The sequence below is a fragment of the Osmia bicornis genome, chromosome 10 (assembly GCF_907164935.1).
Source record: "Osmia bicornis bicornis chromosome 10, iOsmBic2.1, whole genome shotgun sequence".
Classification (NCBI taxonomy): domain Eukaryota; kingdom Metazoa; phylum Arthropoda; class Insecta; order Hymenoptera; family Megachilidae; genus Osmia; species Osmia bicornis.
In genome coordinates this window covers 9,237,973-9,263,369 of record NC_060225.1, presented here as the reverse complement: position 1 = coordinate 9,263,369, position 25,397 = coordinate 9,237,973, and the positions used below count along the sequence as shown (strand labels likewise).

The window sequence follows — 25,397 nt, the reverse complement described above, 5'->3', positions numbered from 1 at the left end:
CTCTTCACCCCTTACATCCCTGCATTCCTTCCATCACAGCATTCTTTACATTCCTGCAACCCGTAAATACCCCATTTTTTTTTTTTTTTTTTTTTTAACGTGGTGGAAATCTTCAGAAAGACACCTTCAGCCCCCCTGGGGAGGGGCCGGAGGTAGTGTGGGATTTTTACCCACTAAAACCACCACGGTGGCCAGCACTAGGGCGGCAGGGAGGGTCAAACTCCGCCGACATCGGGGGCCACACCCGATGCCGGCACGCCTCGGCCTACATTCTTTTCATCCCTACATTTCCTACATCTCTGCATCCCTTAAATCCCTACATTCTTATCATCTCTACACTCTTTTCATCCCTACATTCATTCCCTACATTATTTTCAACCCTACACTCTTTTCATCTCTACATTCTTTTCACCCCTACATTCCTTCCATCCCTACATTCCTTTCATCCCTAAATTCCTTTCATCCCTACATTCCTTACTCCTCTGCATCCCTTATAATAAATATATTATAAAGACTGCTTCGAGTAAAGGTAAGTAAAGGTAAGAATTTCGCGAAAATTTCGAAAAAAAAAAAAAAAACAGCGCCCCCTATCGGCAAAAATGTGAACTAAAACTTCGATGTCGAATCAGCGCCATCTGGTTTCGAAAAAAGGAACTATATCATGCTCGATTTTTGGCCCTCTGGCGGCAAAAATGTGAACTAAAACTTCGATGTCGAATCAGCGCCATCTGGTTTCGAAAAAAGGAACTATATCATGCTCGATTTTTGGCCCTCTGGCGGCAAAAATGTGAACTAAAATTTCGATGTCGAATCAGCGCCATCTGGTTTCGAAAAAAGGAACTATATCATGCTTGATTTCTGGCCCTCTGGCGGCAAAAATGTGAACTAAAATTTCGATGTCGAATCAGCGCCATCTGGTTTCGAAAAAAGGAACTAAATCATGCTAAAATTTTGGCCCTCTAGCGGGAAAAATGCGAACTAAATTTTCGAAGTCTGGTCAGTGCCCTCTGGTGGCAAAAAAAGGAACTAAATTTACGCAGGAACCATAAATATATTTTTTATAAGGGTTGCAGGGATACAATGGTTGTTGGAATGTAAGGGATGCAGGAACATAAAGGATGCAGTGATGGAGGAACGTAAAGGGTGCAGGGATGTAGGGACGTAAAGGATGCAGTGATGTAAGGGATGCAGAAATGTAAAGGATGTAGGGATATAAAGAATTCAGGGATGTAAAGGATACGGAGATGTAAGGAAGGCAGTGATGTGAGGGATGCAGTGCTATAACGATACAGAGGTACAAGGGATATGGGGATACAATGACTTAGTGGTAGTCCCTGCGAGGTTCATAAAAAGATTGAAAAAATAAATATCTGCGGAGGGAGGCCTTGGTCCATATAGAGGAGTAGGATAATAAATAGTTAGAAACCGTGGATCTTGGCCCATAAAGAAGAATAAAATAATCAATAACTGAAAAGGTTGAGCTTTGGCCTATATAGAGCGATAAAATAATAAATAACTGTGAAAAGTGAAATAAAGGGGATGGCTGGCCGAGACCCAGAAAAGGGATAAAGTCATAAATGCTATCCGATCTCAGGATACCGACCTGATATCATTATGGAGTGTCAGGGACCACGAAACACCGGTCACTCTCTCTACATACCGACACTATATCACCAAGGGGTGTTGGGGACCCCAAAATACCAGTGACACTTTGCATACCGATATTATGGTGTCTGGGGTATCAGGGACCCCGATGCATCTGCCGCGCTCTCTGCATACCGATCTGACTTCATCTGGGGTTTCTGGGAACCCCTAAATTAAGATTCTTCGAAAATAAAGGCATGTCCAGTCTTCTACATCTGTAGTCACTAATTTCAGTGAGAAGCTGTGCAATTTCGAATACGTTTTGAAGATAAATAATCAAAACAAGAGAATATCTATTACTTACATTATAATGGCAGGTGTTACAAAATTTATGAAAAATGTTTATCACGATCCTTTTCAATGGTATGTTTTATAATAAGTTCTATAATATAATAATCCTGTTTATAACCTTGCTAATGCTTAACCATGTGTTGTACAGAATATTTCTTATGTATATTGTTGTATATGGGTAATATAAATAATAAAATTTATAAATTCAATTATTTGTTTATAGGTCAGTAGTTAAAAGCATTGGATTATTCATATTAGGGGTAAAGATTGCTCTTGAATGTAAAGGAATGACTCTGATGCCAACCACCTCTTAAAAATTCCAAATATAGAAATAAAAATGTAAAGACAATGTATTTCAGTTCATAATACATACATGCATATTTTATTATCTTAACATTAATGAAACTACATTCTTTTTGTATTTGTACATAATTTCTCTAAGTTCACAATTCATTTTTTAATTGTACATACATAAAATTACATACACAAAGAAAATGTATAATGTAAGTTATCAATAAACAGTGAAATAATATGTAAAAGAATAGTAAATATATGTATTTATTTCTCTTCACTAATTGAAGTTTATATGTAAATGGCTTGAATACCTAGAATATTTTAACTGCTATATATTATTTGTAAAAAAATCTGCACTCCTTGTTTCTTGCACTTTTAATGTAATTGTTTATTAGTATTTAATTTCTAATACATGATTACAATACATACTTATTAGTGAAAAAATGTAATTGACTTCATATTTCTAACATTTTTTTTTCATAAATATGAATATTTCTTTAGTTTTTTGAGCTATTTGCGTATATATTATTATTCTAAAATATCATTCTAATTACAATTAAACTGTTACATGATTATAGCGAATGAATTATGAAATACTTACTAACTTTCTCATAACTTAGACTTTATTTTGTTATATTGCTACAATGACAAACCATTGTGTTATATTGTATAGAAAATATTTGTATATTATTTACATAGTTCTACTCTTTGCGAGAAGAGTATCAATCCAGGAGGATTATAAATGAAAATTGTACAATTTATGTTGAATAAAGAAAAATGTGTGAACGTGTTTAAAAAAGAAGTTGAACGTATTGTTGTTTGACGCTAAATTTCAACCGCTTATGTCGCGCTTATGAATGAAGAATATAATCGATGGTGGATATAAAGAAATGATTAAATAACTTCGATGCATAATACGAAGTTACATTAAGGGTCATGTAACACACCATGTCAACAAGCGTTTTATATACTACGCTGGCTGTTCAACATCCGGTAGATCTAAAATCTCTCCGACAAATTCAGCAACATTTGTATCCCTTTTAGCATGCTCCGTGATAAAATTAAGCGTCAATAATTGATTGTAATTTGGACGGGCAGTATAATCTTTCATTAGACTAAAAGAATGATGATTAATTAAAACAGAAACTACATAATTTTATTAAATACACACAGCACTTACCATTTATTAATAAATTCTTCAAAGTTAGCAGAAAATTTACCAGCGGGTAACTTTGGTGCTTCGTCCTTTACAACCTGTTTCAATTGTTCGAAGGGTGTCCCCCAAGACTCGTAAGGAAACTTTCCCGTTGCTAATTCAACGAGAGATATACCTAATGACCAAACATCGGATCTGATGTCGTACTGTGAAGGGTTACCCGACGGGTCTATCCTTTCTGGCTGAAAAAAAGGTCACGATGGAGAATTTATTGAACAGATATGAACAAAGAATCGTGTAATTCATGTTATTAAATTACGTACAGCCATGTACGGTTTACAACCGGCATCGATTGTTTTAGCAACAGAATCTACGAGATAACCGGATATACCAAAATCGCAAATTTTTACTTCCCCTTTACGATTAATTAAAATATTGCTAGGTTTTACGTCTCTATGGATCACTCGTAACTGTGAATACAGATAATGTAATGCGCTCACTACCTGTAAAAATGATTCGAAATTATAATCGTAATTGTTACTATAATAAACAACAAAGTAACTGTATTTTTACATACTGCAAAAGCAATTTTTCCTAAAATATGTTCAGGAATGGCACGCCCGTGTTTATACACTTTTGTATAAAATTTATCCAGACTCATATCCATTACCTCCATACATATCCAAACATCTCCTTCTCTAAATAATGCTCCATAAAATTGTACTGTATACTCACATGCTGAACTCCTCATAGAAATATCTAAATCCATAAGTAATCGCTTTTGTTCTTGTGTATTGACTGTTGCAGTTATTCTCTACGTGATAAATAAAATGCTAGTTTAAAATATACTTAAAATGCATTAAGATTATATATGTATATGTAGAGTTATATACCCTACCTTAACTGCCATAATAGTACCACTTTGCTTGTGTCTCATCTTATCTACAACACCATATGCACCCCTTCCAAGAATGCAAATAGTTTCTAAATCATCCGCTTCTACTACAAATGTTTTGTCTCCTATAGTTATTGTAGTTCTTTTATCTAAATTTCTTGGTGGAGTGCTGTAATATAAAATTGATAAAAATATTAAATTCTGTTTCTACATATCAAATATTTTCAATGTACATTTATTACTTTGAATACTGGAATTCATTATATTTCAAATAAACTACATACACAGGCACAGGTGTCTCTTCGGAAACCTGCAACTTTAAGTTTTTGTTTCCTCTGCGCAGAGCCATGATGCAATGAACACTTGATAAATATTATTAGGCCTGCAAACTTGGCAGTGCATACAATTGAATATAATTCATATTCAAGTAAGCTATAATAAATACCGGACGCGTGTTCTGAAACAGAAAAAAGGAATAAAATTTTAGACATTAAAGCAGTGTTAAAGAATTGAAGGTTATACAATACATTGATCAAAGAGAGATACATGAGAAACGATGAGTAAAGTAAAATGTTTTTTCAAATAGATTTCTTTCATAATGCTACAATAAGTAATTTATATAATACCTTCTTAACATGATATCTTACAACAATAACGAGAAAACTAAAACTTTGTTGCCCATATATGAAGTTTTCAGTAAACTCAAACAGTTGCTTGAAATTGGTCACAAATGCTGGCCAATTTTAAATTGAATTTAGACTTTCTACGCATTAAATCATTTTAAACACAGCATATTAAACTTTTGATAAAATTTTATTGAAAGAATTTAATTGAATAATAACTAGTATAACTTGTTGTGTAGTAAAGTAACCATACAAAATATTTTTATATAAAATAATGCATTGAAAGATGAACTCTATTACTTGCTTGCTCTATTCATATATTTTTGTTCACCGTATATATCATTCGATAGAAGCAGTGACTACAGACCCAGTAAGACTGGACATGCCTCTGTTTTCAAGGTGCCTCGAGAACGAACGCCATCTGCTCTATCCTAATAAAAAAATGTGCACAATGAGATTAGCTAGTCACTGCAAACAGCTTATTAGAATTGACGCTTCCTTGCCGTTTAAATCGCTAGGTAAGACTGTTTATTTTTATATCTTACAGTTGGTTTACAAATTAAAAAGTTATTAAATCTCCCGCTACAAGGGAAGGGGTTCTGAATTCGATTCTAGCGCCATCTATACGAAAACGGCGCAAACTACTCGATACGATAAGCCGGTAAGTTGCTTTTGCTACTTCCCGGCAGATGGCGCTAATGTTCCCTCGTGCCGGTAAATCGATCGATAAGTTGTTGAATAGTTTCCGGCATTTTTGTATAGATGGCGCTACAATCGAAAATAAGTGCGACACTCCTCCCGCCTTCGACGTTCAAATCAGACTGATGCGCTTCAGCGTACAACGGCGCATTTATAGAGTCGCGTTCCCCCTTCTCTGTTGCGCATGCGCGCTCGTCTATCGTAATCTTAACATGTGTTAGACTGTGACAGTACGAAATATTTCACATTTTTATACTAGGATAGAGCAGATGGTGCTTGTTCTTTAATTAATCGTACTTGATTTATGGCGGTCTTTTTAAAATACAGATTTCAAAAAAAAATGAATAGAAGGGAGTCAAAACTGTGTCTTACGGTTATCAGTGCGTGGTGCGGAAAGAGAGGGACTGGTAAAACGGGCACGACATGCAGACCTAACTGTACCTGGGGGTGTCCGAAATCCCCAAGACCATGTCCCCTCGCAAATAGAGGCATGAGGCATGTCCAATCTTTTTTGTATCTCTAGTCATTGGTAATGGTAGAGGAAGTACGGTCTCTCATTGAGCGAATGATAATGCTATGTTTATATAAATTTTGTTGCATATTCTTTCAGCAGAAATGTCTTAAAAAATAAGTCAATATTATTCGTTTTACTTTTTAAAAAATTAGGATTAAAGATTTCTATGTTTAGTCAGAAATCCGAACATATATATGTAAATAAAAGTAACAAACAGGATGCATTGCTTCAGAATGTTATGTTCCAAAACGGTATGTCTTTATATAAAATAACAATAATATAACATAGCCTAACAATTATGTGCAATTATTTATTATTATGTTATGTTTATCATTCTTATTTTTAATAGAAATTTAAGTAGGCAGTATAGAAATATATGAACCCCTAGAGTATTAAAATATTTCAATTTGGTTACATGGTATATGTATGTATATATAAAAATTTTTTCATGTTTTTCAATAAAAGACACTATTGTCTGCAACACTGAAATATATCACCGACTATCAGCCTGTAATTAATTATGGAATCTTTCCAATAAGAAGACAGTTTCGTCAATATAGTGAAAATGTTCATGTAAAGGATGTAGCTACAGCAAAAGCATTACCCAGCCCTGGGATATTTAAGAGGTTTCTGTTACGCTTTGCATTATATAAAAGGAAGTATGTAAGTATAATTATAGTTGAAAGATTTGTGATGATTGAATATTTCTAAACTACTTACATATATTTATTATATTTTAGCAATTAATGGCATTAGGTTATCATTTATATAATGATCTAGCTGAAAGAATCAATTATTCAGTATTTTTCAAAGGTATCTTTTTAATTTTAATTTATTATTAATATAATGCCAAGGAATTTACTAGTAATTGTATTCCTTTTTGTTTTGTTAGATTTTAATATGCCAGATACTTTCTATTCCTGGTTTTTGATCACAGAATTACATGTTTGGATGTTAATGGTTCGTTTTATGGCTGAAGGTGCTTATGGTAAAGTAGTTAGAAATAATATTGTTGATGCTATGTGGACTGATGTCATGGTCAGAGTAAATAAGCTTGGTGTAAGTAATTTAATTTAAAGTAAATTCAACTAATTGAATTTTGCTAGAATTACTTATGTTACTGCAATTTTAATTTGTGTTATAAAAATTAATTATATTTTTTTTAGCACATTGCTGCAAATGTAAAAAAGAGACAGATAATAGAAATATCAGAACAGTTTAATGCTGCTTTGATTGGTTACGATGAAGGAATTATGTCAGATGACAAAGTATTAGCTGGTGCACTATGGAGAAGATACTTCTGTTCAGAATGCAATGATCCAGAGCAGCTTGAGAAACTCTTAGTTTATGTAAGAAAACAGGTAATGATATAATAAATGCTTTTGTGCTGTATTAAAATATAATATATATATATATATATATATATATATATATAACAATTTAATTATTTCATTTTAGATAAGTTTACTAGACAAGATTCCATCAGAGGAAATTTTAACAAAATCAAAAATACAATGGATAGATTTAAGAAACACCAGATGAAACTTCTTATAAATTTGTAAATAGTAATTAGATAAAGTTCATATAATAAATATATTTGAGCTTATTTAGCAAACTTATTTTGTAATTAAATTGCAGTTAATTTGTTTAATATGCATTTTTTATGATTGGTTTTAAACGCAGGGCCCTATACTTTCAGCAGCTACAATTATTTTACATAAATATTGTTTCTTACAATTTAAGTCACAGGCTGCTTGTATTGACGGTTCCGCTTGTTTGAAAAAGTTCCTATAATTAAAAGTTGGATATTTAGATAAACTAAACTTAGTCTTTTAGAATGTGATTTACATTTTAACTATCTTACCTATAATACTTGTTTAAAAGTGTTTCATTTTTTGTTGCTGTAAAAAGCCAATTACTTAGAGATCTAGGAGATAAATCAAGAAGGCCATATTCCTTTTTAAAAGAATATGATTCATACCAATTCGGTCTTATATTAGTATGCTTATTAGCCGAATTGAGATCATATATCCAGTTGTGGTAATCAATTACTGCCTATAAAAACGATTCTTATATACACAAAAAAAATAATTAAGAATTTACAGGGTAAATATAAGTATGTAAGTACTTATCAAATTTTTTCAGAGTTCGTTATATGATAAAAAGGAGATAACACTTACATAATTGCCACCATCTACTGTGTAAACTTTATAATTTGGGTTCAATCTTGAATAAGTGGTAATACTACCACCATTCCAGGCAACATTTTTGTACATAGTATCGGAATTATAAAATACTACTAGTTCATCGTTATGAGTATGTCCATTAAATTCAGCCTTAATTAAATGAGAAAATCTATAAATTATTTTTACATATTCCCGTTTCCATGAATTTAAACAACCGTTGCTGTTAGCAGGGATATGAGATAAAATGTGTACGAATTCTCCGTTTTTCTCTGCACTAAGAAGAGTGTCTGCAAGCCATTGCAATTGATTGACAGGGTATCTTGGATCATACCAAAGCCACCTGAATAAAAAAACGCACGAGGAAAATAAAATTTGAAGAAGAAAATTATCTTGAAATTAGATAATTACTTTTTTTCAATGTATCATAGGTAGTATGATTCATTTTTTACATACCAATTATAAGAATAGCATATATTACTATTTAAGGCTATAATCCTGAATCCCTTTTTAGGGGTCAAGGTATAATATCCTCCTTGAAGGATAGTAGATCGCGCAGATTCTGGTAACCATTTATAATTAATCCATAAATCTGCCAGTAATTCATACACCCACTTTGTAGTTAAATGATCTTCTGTGACATATTCTGGTGCAAATCTTTATATAAATCAGAAAAATATCATTAAAATTACTTACAAAAATTTATATTAAATTTTATAATTAACTTACTGATTTACAGGATGTGGTTCGTGGTTTCCAAAAATTGGATAGACCGGAATGTTTTTAAAAACAGCTTGAATTTTGTTATAGATTTTTTTCAGACTTTCTATATTTCCTTCTTTTGAAGTCTCCCATATTCCATGGTCTATTATATCACCAGTAAAATATATATAATCTATATCCTGAAAATTGAGGAAAATGTAATTTGATATAAGATTGAAACTGGTTACTGTTCAATTAATCGATACCTTATGAGTATCATTAATATGAGTCAAAGCATCGACGACGGCATTCCAAGGGGTGTCACAGGGTTCATAATCTCCCCAAAATCCAGCTAACGAATTCTTATTAGTTTCATTTCGACCTTTCCTACAGCAAATTGGTTCTCCACATTTTGCATTACTATTTGGTTCATAAAGAGGATCATAATGAATGTCCGTTAGTTGCAAAATTTCTAATTTATTCGCTGTATAATTATCAGCAATTGCTATGCGAGAATCGTTACTTATATTAATGGTCCAGTCAAATTGGGGATCGTTTAATGGACAAGATTTTGATTCTAAGACAACACCACAAATCGTATCAGCCGTCAAATTTGGTCTAGAATCCACTATGTACAAAATAATGGGCTGTAAAAGTAATAAAAATTTTTGTAGATTCATATTGTACGTAATATACATGCACAAAATGTAAAATTAATAGTACCAAATTTAGCGCGATGACTCCTTCGCAAACTCTTTTCTTTTGAATATTCAGTAACACGCATAATGTAGTCACTTTCTTTTTAATCTTTTCTTCAGACATGCCGTGTCGTCGAAATTGCATAAATGTTCCCACTATACTTGTACATGTTGTACAAATTGCAGCACCCTTGTCTGCTTTGTAAGTTCTCCAATCGGAGTTTTGAAGTTCCGTAGGAATTTTTAATAAATCTATCATCTCCTTGAACGCCTCCGTTTCCTGATTCTCTTTTACCCATGTTTCGATTTCATTTTCAAATAACGATGCATTTATGTCTGTCAATTCATCAATTTGTTATTTATTTATTTATTTCAGAAGATAAATTTGAAAATCAATCACAGTTTTTTTAAAAAATGATCTTGTTTTACTTATCAACAGTAGGTATTTCAACGCGGGTAAGTATTTAAAATATGCCTAATTTTACTATTAATTAAGATATTCATTATTTTAAATCATTGTATTATTTTAACATACCTTCGATCTTTTGATTAATGCCATTGACCGTCAACAGTAACGCGCAAAATACAATACAATTAAACCACATTGTTGCTAGTTTATTCACTCGCATTGTGATTGACACTAAACCAACTTGCTGTACCAATCACGCTTTTATCTTCTTAGCTTGCTGTCTCGATAAGTTTCGTAATTACTACCTTGAAAAGATTAATTTACAAAGATTTCAAAATGTCGATGACAAAGTATTAACAGTGTCGAAGATTAATTATAATTATCTGCAGTCAAAGAATACATTCATACCCCCTACGCTTTGGACGTGCCATATTTAAACATTGAAATAGATACGTGTGATACATATTTGACAAACTAGTTTTCAAAGCATTGTTTACAGTGAAGGAAACTTGTTTGTACCGGAAGAGATTAAGATACGGTCTGTTTCTGGGACGACCCAAAAGTTGCCCCCATCGGATATCCTTCAATGTACCCTAATACTTTTTTACGCACAATATCTTAAAAAAAATATCTCGGTTGAATTAAAGCCTAAATAAAGTTATTGTTTCATCTGGCAATCACTTAAGAATTGCTTTCCTTTGCGCAATATCTATCCGTATTGAAAAATTCAATCACCCGATTATTAATCGCAGAAGAAAGTAAATGTTTATCCGAGATATCCAAAGATAAATATCATGATTTGTTGATCTGTTGCTTCTTTTATAGTTATCTCAGCCTAGATTATTAAAGAAACACTTGTTTTCAAGTGCTTATTTCATCAAACTCTCCCCTTCTTCTACACACATTAAGCTGTGACTGAATTTATGTTAGTAATAAAATATGAAAAATAATCTTCTGGTATAAAAAATAAACTGGTATTAATAAATGAGAATGTATGTACAAATATAATCGTTTACCTCTGTCACATTTACAAAAAGAAACGACTGCAAGTTCTTAGTCAAAAAGGTACTCTTACTTTGACTTAACAAAAGAAACTACAAAGTAGATTGTCTGGCACAGTATTTGAATGTTCTACCAAACATTAGCACACACAAGAAGTGAATGTTGATTATCCCCTTAGGTGCAAGAGCGATAAAATTAAGTGGGTCGTACATGTCCTGCAGGTTACAAAAGGATAAACATGTTTGCTGCTCAGCACGCGATATCGTGTGTCCTAACTGCTTGACAAAAAAGGTTCCTTGTGTTTCTTTGATGATGTATATCTTTACTCAAAGAAATCTCAATCAGTATCGTAAAAAATCTGCGATACCATCTATTCACTTTTCACTCTTTACGAAATCATTAGGTAGCAGTGATTTTATTTGTTTGCATTTCTTCATTTAATCTTTTACTTTATCTAATTACAATTATGTCCTTCTTAATTAAAATGTCCTATCTACCATCGTTTTTTTCAAGATAGGTTTCAAGTGGAAGCGAACGTAATTTTCATTACATTTTTATTAAAAATTTTTGTTATAAAACTTGCGGTATTTCAATATCATCAATCACAAGATCATCAAGCATCTCCTCAAGAGTGATCTGTGGGCAAGTAAGATCGGATAATTCATTAGTATCCACTGGAATTATTTTCTTACGATCTCTGAAAATGTTTATATTTTGTCTCATTTCCGGATCCTCCTCGATATCTTCTAAAAATTCATAGTAGTCGCTGAAACAGAAACAAAAATTACATAATGTATTCTAATTTAACATTGTTACGATGAGGAATATTGTTTTACATACTTATCATCAGTAGCCATGCTGTTTTCATCCTGAACCATATGTTTCAATTTCCAAGCTCTCATTCTACGACGTGCTGCTCTGTCGTTTGCGTAACTCTTCTTTATTAAAAGTACGTCTGGTATTAAGTCTTTATTTAACAACTCGAAATTGTCGTCATTAATGTTACTTTCACTAAGAGCATACCTACAGACAAAAATCGTTTCGTAACTCTCTAATGATAATGGCTTTAGTCATTCATTTGCTATCTTTTTACCCTAAAGCAGTGTCACCAGGCTTTAATATGTGACCAAGATGAGTACGCGTATGGATCGGATTATCGTTTATTCCTAAATCACAACTTCTTACCAGCCATACATCCGCAATGACATGCTATAAATAAAGAAAAAATATAATTTGATTCCTATTACAAACAACGCAATAAATATTATTTACCTTGGTGGAAATACTTCCTTGTCCTGGAAAGAATCTTCTATCCTTAAATTTTATTGGTTCAATATCCATCACCGTATATTCTACTAACTGTTTTGGATCACAAATACTATTGAAAGCATGTCTCCAATAAACTGTTGCATTTATTTCTGCAACTAAATTAAAAAAATTTTTATTTAAGAAGTAAATTTTAAAGATTCAAAAACATCTGAACTTATACATACTTTGTCCAGTTGATGCATCAATTAAGTGCACGGAATTTGTAACTTTGTATACTAAGCAAATGGAATTTATTCCTCCAAGTTGATGACTTAACTTCTTTGAAAGACATACTACACTATCTCTGGATATTGGAACTATCTCCACACTGCAACAGAAATTTAAGACTAATGTAATAAACGAAAAGCAACATTTAATTGTAAATAAATTTGAATAAAAATATAATTATTAATACATATACGTTTTACCTGTATGTAAATTTGTAATTGTATATATTGCTATGAATATCATGCGATATCAATTTTTTCGAATGATCATAACGGCATGGTATTACACTCGAAAGAAAGTCGACCATTTTTCGTGCTGCAGCTTCATTTGCAAAAAAGAAGTCTAACCCCTCTATAAAAATTTATAACGTTACTTTTTAATCACAATACAAATTTTAATTCCTTGATATTCTACAATTACTTAATTAATTACCATGAATAGGTTTTATACCCAATGTTTGTTCATGTGCCTTATACTTCAAAATTAATTGTTCCAAATAATAAAATGTTTTTTTATTTATTGCTCGTTGTCGTACTTGAACCTATTGTAAATAAATTACAGAATAAAAAGATAATTTATTAACAAACTGTTTTATAAAACTCACCAAAGCACGCCAATAATCTTTTGCTTCTGTTCTATGACAATCTTCGCACATCTGATGATTTACTGTAAATTCAACAATAAATACTTGTTGCAGCACTGCACCACCCATTACCTCAGCCTGTACTGTTAATTTTATCTAAAAACATAACACAGTAATTAAATGATTTCTTTATAACAAAATTATTAGACAAAATAGACCTTTAATCTCATAGAGTGTGGCTCTGTCCATACAAATCCAGCATCAATTAATTTCAAACGATTTAAACCCTTTAATTTTTTTAAACATAATGTTAATAACTCTCTGGATTCTAAAGATGCATGAATCCATTCTGCAGGTGGTTGCAAATACCTAAAGAAAAATTTCAATTTAGAATAAAACAAGAAAAACATGACTAAATATATTTTCTTTAATTAATATTACCTTTCACATCCCTTACAAAAATGTATTGTTGCTTGTTTTGGAACATTTTCTGTAATATCAACCTGAGTTCTTAAACATGCTACACAAGTGTTTGCTGGATTGGGTTCTATACCAATGCCACACATGCAACATAATCTATAAACAAAATAATATTATATATAAATTTAATAATATAATGTATTGCAACATTAAATATTAACATATTGTTAGAACTTTGAATAAATTCTGAAATATTTAAGGTTACATTTACGTACACCATTGCTTCTTGCTGAATAGGTTCTTTCAACAGTTCCATTATTTACTGTTAGTTTTATCAAATGCTTTGGAAATAGTTTAATTAAATACACTGGGATCAAATAAACAAAACTACGTGATTTATATTAAATCTTAGCCACGTGTGATCTATCAGTAATTGCAGGTTAAAAATACAATAATTTGCGCTCAGTTGCAAAAGTTCTGAAAAATTCCTGGAGAGGTCAGTGTTATCTCTTCAGCTTTTATTGCTATTTACACATTTAAAAAAACAGAGAAATATCATATTGTTAAAAATTTGTATACATAATCATCTGAAAGTAGATTACCTCAAAGTTATTTTGTATAAAATTCTAAAACATAATAATTTGTAAATTTGTATATTTTCTTTAATAAATTAAATATGTATCCTTTATGCAATGAATGAACGATTGAAAGCTAATTATTTTCTTTATTTCGAAAAATCACAGTAATTATCAGTTCATAACTCACATATTATACAAAATATTTAATACTACACAACTGAGTTAATTTGATGAAAGCAAACGTTGTTAATTGTAGTTTTTCACTTTAATTTGAAAGTTATTACATTTATATATTAATGTTTAAGTCAAACAATTAACAATACGAATACCTAAAACGATATAGGAAGTTTTTGAACTATTAATAAAAAAACTTGACTCCTAATCATCAAATTATTAAGAAAACATTTTATGTAAATATTTTAGGAGTATTGATAATTAAATCTTCTAAAAACTCTGCAGGCTAAAAAACTGTTCTTTTTAATACTTTAACCCTGATTAAGTCCTGGTCCATGAAGTTCGATAAAACTCTCTAAAGAACGTGGTACATTTCCACAATACGACAAATTGTAAGCTTTTACTACTTTTGCCGCCATACATTTTAACGATAATTTCGTCTGCGTCCTGAGTATTATTTCTACCACACCTGTATAATATTAATATGTATTTTTAAAATTTGATATATCTTTTCATCTCGTTTAAATGATATACCTTTGGTGACAGCATCGTACGGAGTTTTTCCACTACTGTTTACAGTATCCATATGTGCTCCAGCTTCTATAAGTTCCATAATAATGGAGTGAAGAGTCATAAAATCACTAAAAATCAAAGTCAAAAATGTCTATATAAAAATATCCAGTAAGTACAAACACGAATTAGTAGTTAATCATACCCGATCGGGTTCCTGTAGCTAACTATAACATGTAATGGTGTATTTCTTTCATTATCCATAGCATTTACATCAGCACCACAGCGTATAAGTAGTTTCGCTGTTGCGGCGCATGGAAACCTGTAAAATATTTACTTTTAGAATCTTATTCCAACACAAAACAAAATTTATGTTCTCATATTTGTTTTATCGTAATTTCGTTAAAAAACTTACTTGCAAACATCATTAGTATGAAAATCGTCAACGGGAGTTTCAGCATTTACTGCGAGATGTAGTAACGTTTGGCCATCCTTCAAACGTAATTGCAGAGCACAGAGTTTATGAACTAAATGACACGCTTTATTTTTATCTTGCTCGTCATATCTATTTCCATTTAACGTTAAAAGTTTTGTTAATATTGTTAATATGTATAGCGTAGTTGTAATATTTGATTCCATTTCTTCCTGTAATTTTTCATTTAATTTAATTAAAACATCATTTCACAAACGGGACAGTAGAGGATCGTTATCAGCTTACAATATGTTGTTCAATATCTTCCTCAGAATCAGGATTACCGACTTTCGATTTATTATGGCTCAGTTCGGTTACGCTAGCTTCTAAAACACTTAAAACCTGAGAGAAATCAAGGTCTACTCCTACGTGTATCATTTGTGAAAATACCTATAAAGAAAATTGTTAAGTACAACAAACAAAAGAACAAGAAATAGATAAATCGAACATTTTTGTAGTAGTACAATAAATACATAAATACCTGTGCAAACCTCAGGAAATCTTTTACAACAGATATATTGTTTAATTGTTTTAAATACAGAGCATGAAGCCACAAATCTATACACTTATCGAACCTAGCATTATCTGCAAAAACTGCTCCTCTAAATATAATATGATGTGGTACTTCTGGATTATGCTGTCCTAATATAATAAATAAAAAAAAATCAAAATACTTTCTTCAAAATCGAATTGATTATCTGTTTTCGAAATTATAAATATAATAAAAACCTAATATTCTTTCACGAATAGATAATGATTCCATGTGAATAGCATTCTGATTGTATCTAATGCTTTCCAATTTCTCCGGAGTCTCGCATTCTTTCCAGTTATCATATGCTTTTATAGTTTCTCCCAATTTTTTATGGATAATATTATCGGGATCGCTATATCTATGATACGCAAAAATTATATAGTTGATTTGTCGAATAAAATATCAACTTTATTTTATGAAATAGTGTATCTACCTAAGTTTCATTCCTTTCCATAAATATTTATATGCCTTTGTTAGACAGTAACTGCCTTTATCATTGGCATAAGAAGCACCCAGAAGTTCGTATGCTTCAATTGTTTCCTCCTTAGTAATTCTTGCATGTTTAATTAAATATTCTACAACTTCTGCTTTGGTACGTTCTGCTGCTGCTATTAATGGTGTCATTCCACTAACATTCTTTGTCATCTTTGTTCCATACTGTAGTAACTCAGCTACTATATTAGTATGCCCACATTCTGCAGCTAAGTGTAATGCAGTAGCACCACAGAGTGCTTTTTCATTTGGATTTGCACCTTTTTGTAAAAGAAATGTAACCTGTTTTGAAAACAATTAAAATTGTTAAGATTAGAAGTATAAATTAAATAAATTCTGATATAGAATTACACTTACTACATCCAAGTGTCCTTTATATGCAGCAATCATTAAACATGTATTGTTAAACTGATTTGAAATATTTATATCTGCATTATGTTCTATTAAATATTTAACTACATCTAGTCGTCCGTCAAAGCAAGCTGCTCTCAAAGGAGTAGAAAGACTTTTAGTAGGATGATTGACATTTGCACCTGCTTTTACTAATGTCTTTACAACTGTCAAATGTCCTGCACCAGCAGCACACCAAAGAGCGCTTGCTTTTTCAATAACGTATCCATCAAATTTAACTGTTCCTTCTTGTTCTAAGTCAGGTTTAAATTTATCTAATAATATTTTAACTACTTTGTCATGACCATATCGTGCAGCTATAATTAACGGTGTACATTGTTGTCCATCTTCTTCCAATACTTTTTGATTAATCAGAAGATTAACTTGTTCAAGTGATTTGCTGCTAAGAAGATCATAAAGAGCAATAGCCATACCATCTTTAGCAGCATAATACACTCTTGTCAAAAGTGAATGTGATAATTCTATTAAATCATCACTTGAACTGACAGTTTCCATTTTTATGTTTAATATAACTTCAATAAATTCGTTTTATATAATAAACATTGTATAAAGTCACATTCACCGTAATTCTTTCTTCTCGATGAAAATTGTCGATGTCATTATAACCTCGAGAATTCTTCACAATAGACGTCGCATTTTAAGGAAAGGTCTACAAGTTATTTTAAGAACATACAAAAATATAACGATATTGCTGCATTAAAAACAACCTTTCACTTCATTTAGATCTTATTTAGTGTTGATGCAATTTATTGCTATATACTTTATTTATAACTGCTTAATAGTTATTTTATTTTTAAGTCATCTTTCTCATTTTAAAAACATCTAAAAGGAAACTTATAGAACAGATACTTATTTCTTTGTAACTAATCCTCATACTAATTGACACTCTAATCACAATTCTGGCAAGATTAATGAAAGTAAACAATTAATATCTAATTTAAAAATCTGTATGAAAAGTCTATACTCTACAATACGTATGAATACGTAACTGCGAAGATCCAAATATAAATACAATAATTCTTGGAATTTTATAAATTTTTATTCAATGGTAAAGTCGTACACCGGCATGAGCATTATGACCGAACTCTGTTCGATACGTGACCGGCTTCACATGGTTTCCGATTTATTGGCGAATATTTCTATGATTTCATGAACCATGGTTTAAGATTCAAACCAATGGCAAACGCACTGTCCAAAACCATAATTCACGAAAAACTGTAGAAATATTCGCCAAAAAACTGAAAATTATATGAAGTCGGTCACTTATCGAACGGAGTTCGGGCACATCGTTTTGCTATTTACTTGTATTATATGTTTAAATTTATAAGTATTTTATTGTAATTTATAATCGTATTACCAATATCATGCAAATTTATTTGTATAAATAAATTTTTTTTTAGTGCATACGTTGTATAAAGGAAGAATGACAGCAGCCAGATATGATCGAAAAATTAAAAAAGTGTTTCATCTAGTTTTTCAGAGTTTGTGATCTGTTTAAAAAGGGGCTACTTTCACTCTCTATTGTATTGTCGTAGCGTATGAGGTTGAAAAGTAGGTGTTTAGAGGTAAAATATTGTTTGTTTAATGTTATTAGTTTTCGTGTTTCTTATTCGTTATTAACATATTTTCATTATTTATAGGTGTATTATAAAAATGAGTAATCAACATTTCTATACATTCAAATAACAATTTTGTGATTTTGATGCAATATACTGGAGACAATTAATATAAACCAGTTGACAAATATTAATAAAACAACCATATAATAATATGTGTATTTAAAATAATGCAATATATGAATATTATATTGAGCCTACAAATCAGTATTTAAAAGTATCAATATTATTATTATAATTTTGGTAATTCATTAAAATATAATATAAAATGGCTCCAGTGCCTTTAGAGGGTCATCAGACCCCTGTAACTAATAACATCCCACAAGAAGGAAATCGTGGTGGTTCTATTTCTCTTGGCATGCTCATTGATTTTATAATACAGCGTACTTATCATGAACTCACAGTTTTGGCTGAATTGTAAGGAAATTTATAACTGCATCAAATGGAAATTAATCAGAAGAATATAAACAAAAATGTAATATGTTTACAGATTGCCTAGAAAAACTGATATGGAACGTAAGATAGAAATTTACAACTTTTCAGCAAGAACCAGACAGCTGTATGTACGATTATTAGCATTGGTTAAATGGGCTAATAGTGCTTCCAAAGTTGACAAATCTGCGGTATTCTAACAATTATTATTTTAGTACAATTAATTTAATATCTATGATAACTATATGACTAACAAAGAATTTCTTTAACAGCATATAATGGCCTTCTTGGACAAGCAATCACTGCTTTTTGTCGATACGGCCGACATGCTTGCCAGGATGGCTCGAGATACGTTAGTACACGCTAGATTACCTAATTTCCACATTCCAGCCGCGGTTGAAGTTCTTACAACTGGAACCTATAGTCGTCTACCGGCATGCATAAGGGTAATCGTAATTTACTACTATTTACCACTATTTTGATCAAAAAGGTTTTTAAATTCTACATCATTTTTCTTTTTAATAGGAAAGAATTGTTCCTCCGGATCCGATTACTCCGGCAGAAAAAAGAAGTACGCTTCAAAGATTAAATCAAGTAATTCAGCATAGATTGGTAACCGGAAATTTACTTCCACAAATGCGTAATTTAAAGATCGAAGCAGGAAGAGTAACATTTCTTGTGGAGCAAGAATTTTCGGTATCGCTTACGGTAATGGGAGATGGTCCAACGGTACCATGGAGATTATTAGAGCTGGAAATTTTAGTATCGGATAGGGAAACAGGAGACGGAAAAGCTTTGGTGCATCCGCTACAAACTCGCTATGTGCATCAAGTATTGTTTCCTCCAATAAATTATTATGCTATTAAATATCTTTTTCTAATTAGTTTATATTAAAATGAAATGATTTTAATTGTAAGGTGGTTCAATTGAGATTGGCGGAAAGTTCAAATCCATTATCCGAAGTTTATCATATTTTACATTACTTTTGCCAATCACTGCAACTGGAAGTACTTTACTCTCAGACGCTACGACTGATACGAGATAGATTGGACGATCACATTCACGTTGATGAATATACACCAGGAAAATGTCTTTCTGTGTCATATTGGAGAGAATTAACTAGTAAAGATCCTCGATCTGAATTGGGATATAAACTTACAGTGCAAGTAGATCAACACGATCCTGCGAGGCCTCTCGCGATAGTACACGTTCCATCTTTAGGTAGTAAAGAAAGTGAAATAGCAGACAGAGCGATCAGATCGGATCAGTTATCGATGGAATGTTTACTGGTACACACAATTTATGTACGTACTAGAAGTAGATTATTAGATCTGAAACAAGAACTACAAACAATGTTGAAAGATGTTGAGTGTACCTTGGCTGGTTCGCCTGCGATTCTTTCTGTTCCAATCTTGCAACCTTGCTTGAGAGCAGAACATTTATTAGTTACCGTTGATACTCACACTGGAATGTTGCAATGTCATGTACCTCAGTACGAAGCACCTTTGGTTCCTGAGTTAACTGCTGCTTTAAACGGTGATCACTCTCGTCTTCCAACCTTAATATCAGAGCTCAGGTAATACTGTATTTTATATTGTACATCATTTTAGTTTTTACTTATCTTTCTATGCGTTTCATTTGATATTGCAGATTTTGGATCACACAAAGAAGGTGCGAGAAAACGTTGCAGCATCTTCCAGCAACTTCTCACGAACGTTTACCGGTGCTCCTTCATCCTGATCACCCGATATCAAAGATTAGTAGACATCGTATGTTTGTCCAACTGCATCGACATCCTACAGTAATTTTGATAGTGGCATTTAAAGAAAAGGAAACTTCACCGTGTGAAATCGAGTGCTCGTTTTACCTAGCAGTAGTAAAGCACAGTTCCATAGAAGATGATCCTCACGATGATAGTATTGAAACAGAGATCCCAAAGATGTACTTGAAAGTACAAAGTTTAATTGAATTCGATACATTTGTCATAACTCATGGTCCCTTTACTAGCGTCGATAATGGTAAATTTTGTCTGTTTATAACATTGTTATAAGATAGTGTTAATATTTGTATTTTTATAAGAAAACTAATAAATTCGTTACAGAAGCTACCGAGATAAGTGCTAAACGAAGAAGTGCGGGGCCCAGTGGAAGAGCCGATACTGGTACAATATTACAAAATAGAAGATCCAAACAACCTGCATATTTCATTCCAGAATTAGCCCATGTGGTTGCTCTCTGTGACGAAAGAATACCATTTGTAACATTGGCGCAAGAGTTAACTAGAAGAGAAATAGCTCATCAGGGACTTCAAGTAGAAGCAAATGCTACTGCATTAGTATTAAAATTAGTTCAATTACCTGCCCCTTCTGCTGCAATAAGTTCCAGTAGCGCGTGGTACGCGCTTCTTAAAAGATTACTTAGCGTTTCAATTAGAGTCCAGGGTAAGGGTATGGCTAAAACATGGATGGCTGAATTTGTGTTTTATGGTAGTCCCTTATCTAGTAGTCATCCTAAGGAACAAGGTAATTTGTTATTAAATATTTCATTTAATCTATTTAAATAATTTATAACTAATCGTATAATTTTGTATTAGGATTAAGGAGACCAGTATACTTTCAGTATGAAATGGGAACAGCAGATACTGTGTCACGTACAGTAGATGCATTACTTAATGATTGGGCACAAATTGTACACCTGTATTCTCTTGTACATGATTTAGCTGAATATTTCAAAATGGGTACAGTTTATAATTTTATGGAAAGCAAAAAATATTTATATGAAAAAATACAGTAGTAATTAACTTAATCATATATGAATTGCAGAAAAGTATAATTTGCGTAACATGGTCAGTATAAAGTCATACAATTATAGTAAATTAGTGTTAACCTATGGTCCTAATCGTGGAGCCACCGTTACTATCCAATGGAGTATCGATGATAAGGCTTTCAAATTAATTTTTGGAAGAAGTAACTATTGTTTTATAATTTCTATTAATTAATTTACCTTTATAAGAAATTATCAACATTTTTATTATATAGGTCCAATGAGTACTGCCAGTAATGCTCATTCAATTATGAAGGAACAACTTGAATCTCACCTAAATAGACACAGAAATTTAGCACAACTTATACATATTCTTCATGAAACACTTCAACCCCTTACATCAATTAGTAAATTACCCACAATTCCACAACTTTGTGTCTATAATTCGGTATGATTTTAAGATGACCTGTTAATACTTTTCTTTCAACAGAGATTCAGTATTATAAGATTATTTATTTTTTACAGAGACCTCAAGTACCGGTGCAAACTTTTACTATAATGCCACAGTGTGTGACTCTAGTCAGAATTGCATATCAGGGTATGTACTGTTTGGAACTACGTTTACGAGGAGGTGGTTTAGTAAGTTTGCGAGATGGAGCCTATAGCCGTTTTGATAGGAGTTACGTCGTTGATGAATTTACTCCAACCCAAGGCCTTAAGGTATCGTCGTATTCTTTATACTCTAAAATGATTTACACGGTTCATTTTGTTATTATAATTTTGTTACCATTGCATAGGCATTTCTATCCAAATACGTGGACGAGAGTGCAGTTTTTCGTAGAAGATCTCAGTCAGAAGATGATAATCCTCCTTCTCCTGTGACAATGGATAGCGATGGCGGTAGTGGTAGTGGAAACGTAGGTTTCTTAAGTCATCATAGAAGTGGGCCACAATCGCCTGCTCAGCAGAGAGATGGTTTAAGATTTCATCCTCCGCTTACTCCACCTTCTGGTAGCAATCCTCATACTCCAGCCAGTCCACATACTGCTAATATTTCACAGGTAATTTATTCTACGCATGTTCAACAATAAATTTGCCAAGTTATTCATGCATTTTTCTTTTCAGACGAATCAACATCAGAGTTTTGGAAGCAGCCCAGCCACTTCTTTCAACTTGGCTTCACCACCCTCGCTACCGCCTAACACGCCTAACATGTTGCCACATCCTTCACCAGGTTCTGGACTAGTCGCTAACAGTCCTCTTAATCCAATGCACGTCCCAAGTCCAGCTGGATTAATGCCAACGTCTTCGCCAGGGCCCTGCAGTAACGTTCAGGTGGGCCATTCTCCTGCAGGATCATTCATGCAAACTGGTAAGAAATAATTAAATGCAAATTAAATTCTTTTAATCGAGTCTCTTGGGAATTAGCATTAACTTTGCTCTTTACATTTAGGTCACATAGATGGAAGTCCCTTTCCATCTTCTCAGAGTATGGCTTCACCAGCAGCATCTAACTGGCCAGGATCGCCCAGTGTACCTAGACCATCTCCAGCGCGACCTGCGCAGAGTCCAGGACATGCTGCGTTACACAGTCCTCAAGCTTCTGATCATAAAACTGGAACGCATATTTCAAGAGTGCTTCCACAACGTTCATGGGCCGGTGCTGTACCTACTCTTCTTACTCATGAAGCTTTGGAACTGCTTTGCTGTCCCTCCCCACATCCGTCTGGACTTTCCGGCCCTGATCTTTCGCCACTCGAAAGATTTTTAGGATGCATTTACATGCGCCGACAGTTCCAACGATTCATTCAAACTGACGATTGTGTACGAATTTCAGTTTTAATTCAATCACATATTACAGTTTCAATAACGTAATTATGAAACTAAATTTTGAATAATATTTCCAGCTAACTGCAATAAATAGTACAGAACCAGGAGTAGTACATTTCAAAGTTGAAAGTCTTCAGTGTCGAGTTGGTTTAAATCCACAACACTTACAATCACTTCACATTAAAGTGCAACCTCTTCCTGAACATAAAGATCAATGGACGCTTGAAGAATTACAAGTAATTTCTGTTTTATAATTATTATATTTTAATTCTTTTTGATCTTACTCTACTTTGTTTTTTTTTCTATTTTACAGATTATAGAGAAATTCTTTGATACAAGAGCAGCAGCTCCACCATATAAACCAAATACACTTTCTGGTTTTGGTAGAATGTTAAACGTTCCATTTAATGTTCTGAAAGATTTTGTACAAATTATGAAGTTGGAATTAGTGCCTGGATTAGCGCAACAGCAACAACTTAAATGGAACGTACAATGGTGTTTAAGGATTCCTCCTTCTGGAACTCCAATTGTACCTACTGGTATGGCAGCTGTGCTTGTTTGCAGAAATAAAATTCTATTCTTTGTAAGTATTCGCATTAAAAAATTTCAAGTTATTCTATTATCAAACGGTACAATAGCAGACCTAATTCTTTCTAAAAATTATCTGTTTCAGTTGCAAATAACAAGGATTGGGTTACCGTATCAAGGAGAAACGCCATCATTGGTTTTACCATTAGTCTACGACGTTAGTACAAATTTAACACAGTTAGCTGAAAAAAGAGACCCTAGTCCAGCTTCCGCGATGGCTGCTGCATCTTTACAGTTGAAGAGATTTGCTGAATATGGTGCAAATCAATCCGAGTGTTCTCTCTTTCCTGCTGTTAGGGACCTGCTAGCTAATTTGACTCTTCCTTCAGAACCACCAGTTATGTCTCAAGTAAGTAAATAATATATACTTAAAGTTATAAGGTTTTGAGGATGGTATGAAAGGAAAAATGATTTTTTTTTTTCTTTACAGGTTGTTCCATCGCCAGCTGGTGGGCAAGTAACACCAACACAGCAGATACAAAGTCCTGCAATGCAACTACATTCTCCCATGGCTGGAAATCAAGGTCCTCCACAGGCACCATATGGGATTCAAGGTATGCCTCCAGTGGGAATAATGGGTGGACCACCTCAATAGGATATGCTTTACTCTCCTAGTCCCCTCTGCCTGCCGAATCAGTCGACCTGGATCAACTGAATCGTGCTGTAGTGTCCGTCTCATAAATGTACAGTCTTCTTTTTCTTGAACGGACCGATTTGGGGATCTGTAGGAGAGTTCTTCTGTTGAAAAGCTTGTTCTGTAAAAAGTTAGTATAAATGATAGCTGTAAAAAGAAATGTATACATTTTGAAAACAGTTTTCATAGATTTATTTATGGATAGATGAAACAAATTCCATTTTAAAATAATTTATTTTTAATGCAATCTATGCGTCTGTATTTCAATTATCTTATTAGCATTATATTGAGGAATCAAAATGTTAATTAATAACTTTCTATATGTTTTATGAAAATATCAAATATTAAGTTTTAATATTTAGACTTCGATAAGTTTAATGGTAAATTTAGCAAATTAAAAGATTGTATCTATGATAAGCAAATTCTTTTATTATTATAAAAATGACTGTGATACTAGTTCAAGTGTAAAATAAATGAACTTTATGGTTAGATATAAAATAATAGTTCAAAACCACCCATATATCTGAGAAAAACCATAACTTACACTCCTCTAAACATGCGACGCCGGTGAGTCGACCTAATTTTGAAATCCCAAACGATAATTCGTTGAGTAGTTTGCGCCCTTTTCGTATAGATGGTGCCACCGTTTATTGGAATTCCGGCCGATAACTCGTCGAGTAGTTTGCGTCCTTTTCGTATAGATGGTGCCACCGTTTA

At 32.5% G+C, this 25,397-nt stretch overlaps 6 protein-coding genes and 1 long non-coding RNA gene across 17 annotated transcripts; 3 read left to right on the top strand and 4 right to left on the bottom strand.

Annotated features, from left to right (window-relative positions):
- The first annotated feature begins 1,110 nt into the window (after positions 1-1,110).
- Positions 1,111-2,484, top strand: LOC114874249. The gene is made up of 2 exons (XR_003789078.2): positions 1,111-2,007; positions 2,159-2,484. It is a non-coding gene; the product is annotated as an uncharacterized LOC114874249 (long non-coding RNA).
- A 108-nt stretch (positions 2,485-2,592) lies between these two features.
- On the bottom strand, positions 2,593-5,719 carry LOC114874246 (dual specificity mitogen-activated protein kinase kinase 6). Of its 6 annotated transcripts, XM_029183372.2 has the most exons (8): positions 5,449-5,719; positions 5,271-5,334; positions 4,565-4,737; positions 4,284-4,449; positions 3,963-4,199; positions 3,709-3,888; positions 3,410-3,627; positions 2,593-3,344 (listed from the first exon to the last, which is right to left on the bottom strand). In XM_029183372.2, the coding sequence occupies exons 3-8, from the start codon at positions 4,627-4,629 to the stop codon at positions 3,200-3,202; spliced, it is 1,011 nt and encodes a 336-aa protein (XP_029039205.1). In that variant the 5' UTR covers positions 4,630-4,737; positions 5,271-5,334; positions 5,449-5,719; the 3' UTR covers positions 2,593-3,199. The 6 variants fall into 6 exon arrangements, with proteins under 6 accessions (XP_029039205.1, XP_046143565.1, XP_029039204.1 ...); XM_046287609.1 differs by lacking the exon at positions 5,449-5,719 and having other exon boundaries at positions 5,271-5,397; XM_029183371.2 differs by lacking the exons at positions 5,271-5,334; positions 5,449-5,719 and adding an exon at positions 5,235-5,256.
- A 284-nt stretch (positions 5,720-6,003) lies between these two features.
- On the top strand, positions 6,004-8,343 carry LOC114874248 (ubiquinol-cytochrome-c reductase complex assembly factor 1). Of its 2 annotated transcripts, none has more exons than XM_029183377.2 (6): positions 6,004-6,367; positions 6,582-6,779; positions 6,857-6,929; positions 7,009-7,175; positions 7,283-7,477; positions 8,262-8,343. In XM_029183377.2, the coding sequence occupies exons 1-6, from the start codon at positions 6,335-6,337 to the stop codon at positions 8,298-8,300; spliced, it is 705 nt and encodes a 234-aa protein (XP_029039210.1). In that variant the 5' UTR covers positions 6,004-6,334; the 3' UTR covers positions 8,301-8,343. The 2 variants fall into 2 exon arrangements, with proteins under 2 accessions (XP_029039210.1, XP_029039209.1); XM_029183376.2 differs by lacking the exon at positions 8,262-8,343 and adding an exon at positions 7,575-7,722 and having other exon boundaries at positions 6,007-6,367.
- On the bottom strand, positions 7,696-11,558 carry LOC114874244 (sphingomyelin phosphodiesterase 1-like). The gene is made up of 8 exons (XM_029183368.2): positions 10,235-11,558; positions 9,725-10,035; positions 9,268-9,648; positions 9,029-9,201; positions 8,756-8,956; positions 8,297-8,642; positions 7,981-8,171; positions 7,696-7,904 (listed from the first exon to the last, which is right to left on the bottom strand). Exons 1-8 carry the CDS (start codon positions 10,326-10,328, stop codon positions 7,790-7,792), a joined length of 1,812 nt encoding a protein of 603 aa, XP_029039201.1. The 5' UTR covers positions 10,329-11,558; the 3' UTR covers positions 7,696-7,789.
- An 89-nt stretch (positions 11,559-11,647) lies between these two features.
- LOC114874245 (60S ribosomal export protein NMD3) lies at positions 11,648-14,260 on the bottom strand. Its single transcript, XM_029183369.2, has 11 exons — positions 13,925-14,260; positions 13,671-13,805; positions 13,448-13,598; positions 13,251-13,385; positions 13,079-13,187; positions 12,847-12,997; positions 12,604-12,746; positions 12,383-12,534; positions 12,204-12,319; positions 11,951-12,133; positions 11,648-11,876 (listed from the first exon to the last, which is right to left on the bottom strand). The coding sequence occupies exons 1-11, from the start codon at positions 13,963-13,965 to the stop codon at positions 11,681-11,683; spliced, it is 1,512 nt and encodes a 503-aa protein (XP_029039202.1). The 5' UTR covers positions 13,966-14,260; the 3' UTR covers positions 11,648-11,680.
- A 93-nt stretch (positions 14,261-14,353) lies between these two features.
- Positions 14,354-17,789, bottom strand: LOC114874243 (protein fem-1 homolog B). The gene is made up of 9 exons (XM_029183367.2): positions 16,765-17,789; positions 16,349-16,689; positions 16,113-16,273; positions 15,865-16,025; positions 15,630-15,773; positions 15,327-15,556; positions 15,117-15,233; positions 14,936-15,042; positions 14,354-14,870 (listed from the first exon to the last, which is right to left on the bottom strand). The coding sequence occupies exons 1-9, from the start codon at positions 17,311-17,313 to the stop codon at positions 14,713-14,715; spliced, it is 1,968 nt and encodes a 655-aa protein (XP_029039200.1). The 5' UTR covers positions 17,314-17,789; the 3' UTR covers positions 14,354-14,712.
- Positions 17,790-17,922: 133 nt separating this feature from the next.
- LOC114874242 (mediator of RNA polymerase II transcription subunit 14) lies at positions 17,923-25,123 on the top strand. Of its 5 annotated transcripts, XM_029183363.2 has the most exons (21): positions 17,923-18,122; positions 18,219-18,383; positions 18,459-18,851; positions 18,925-19,057; positions 19,139-19,312; positions 19,392-19,697; positions 19,784-20,442; positions 20,517-20,884; positions 20,968-21,387; positions 21,459-21,602; positions 21,688-21,831; positions 21,904-22,076; positions 22,154-22,348; positions 22,426-22,689; positions 22,754-23,000; positions 23,082-23,452; positions 23,536-23,694; positions 23,772-24,041; positions 24,132-24,395; positions 24,477-24,600; positions 24,662-25,123. In XM_029183363.2, the coding sequence occupies exons 3-21, from the start codon at positions 18,703-18,705 to the stop codon at positions 24,748-24,750; spliced, it is 4,653 nt and encodes a 1,550-aa protein (XP_029039196.1). In that variant the 5' UTR covers positions 17,923-18,122; positions 18,219-18,383; positions 18,459-18,702; the 3' UTR covers positions 24,751-25,123. The 5 variants fall into 5 exon arrangements, with proteins under 5 accessions (XP_029039196.1, XP_046143562.1, XP_046143561.1 ...); XM_046287606.1 differs by having other exon boundaries at positions 17,923-18,369; XM_046287605.1 differs by having other exon boundaries at positions 17,923-18,383.
- The last annotated feature ends 274 nt before the right edge of the window (positions 25,124-25,397 follow it).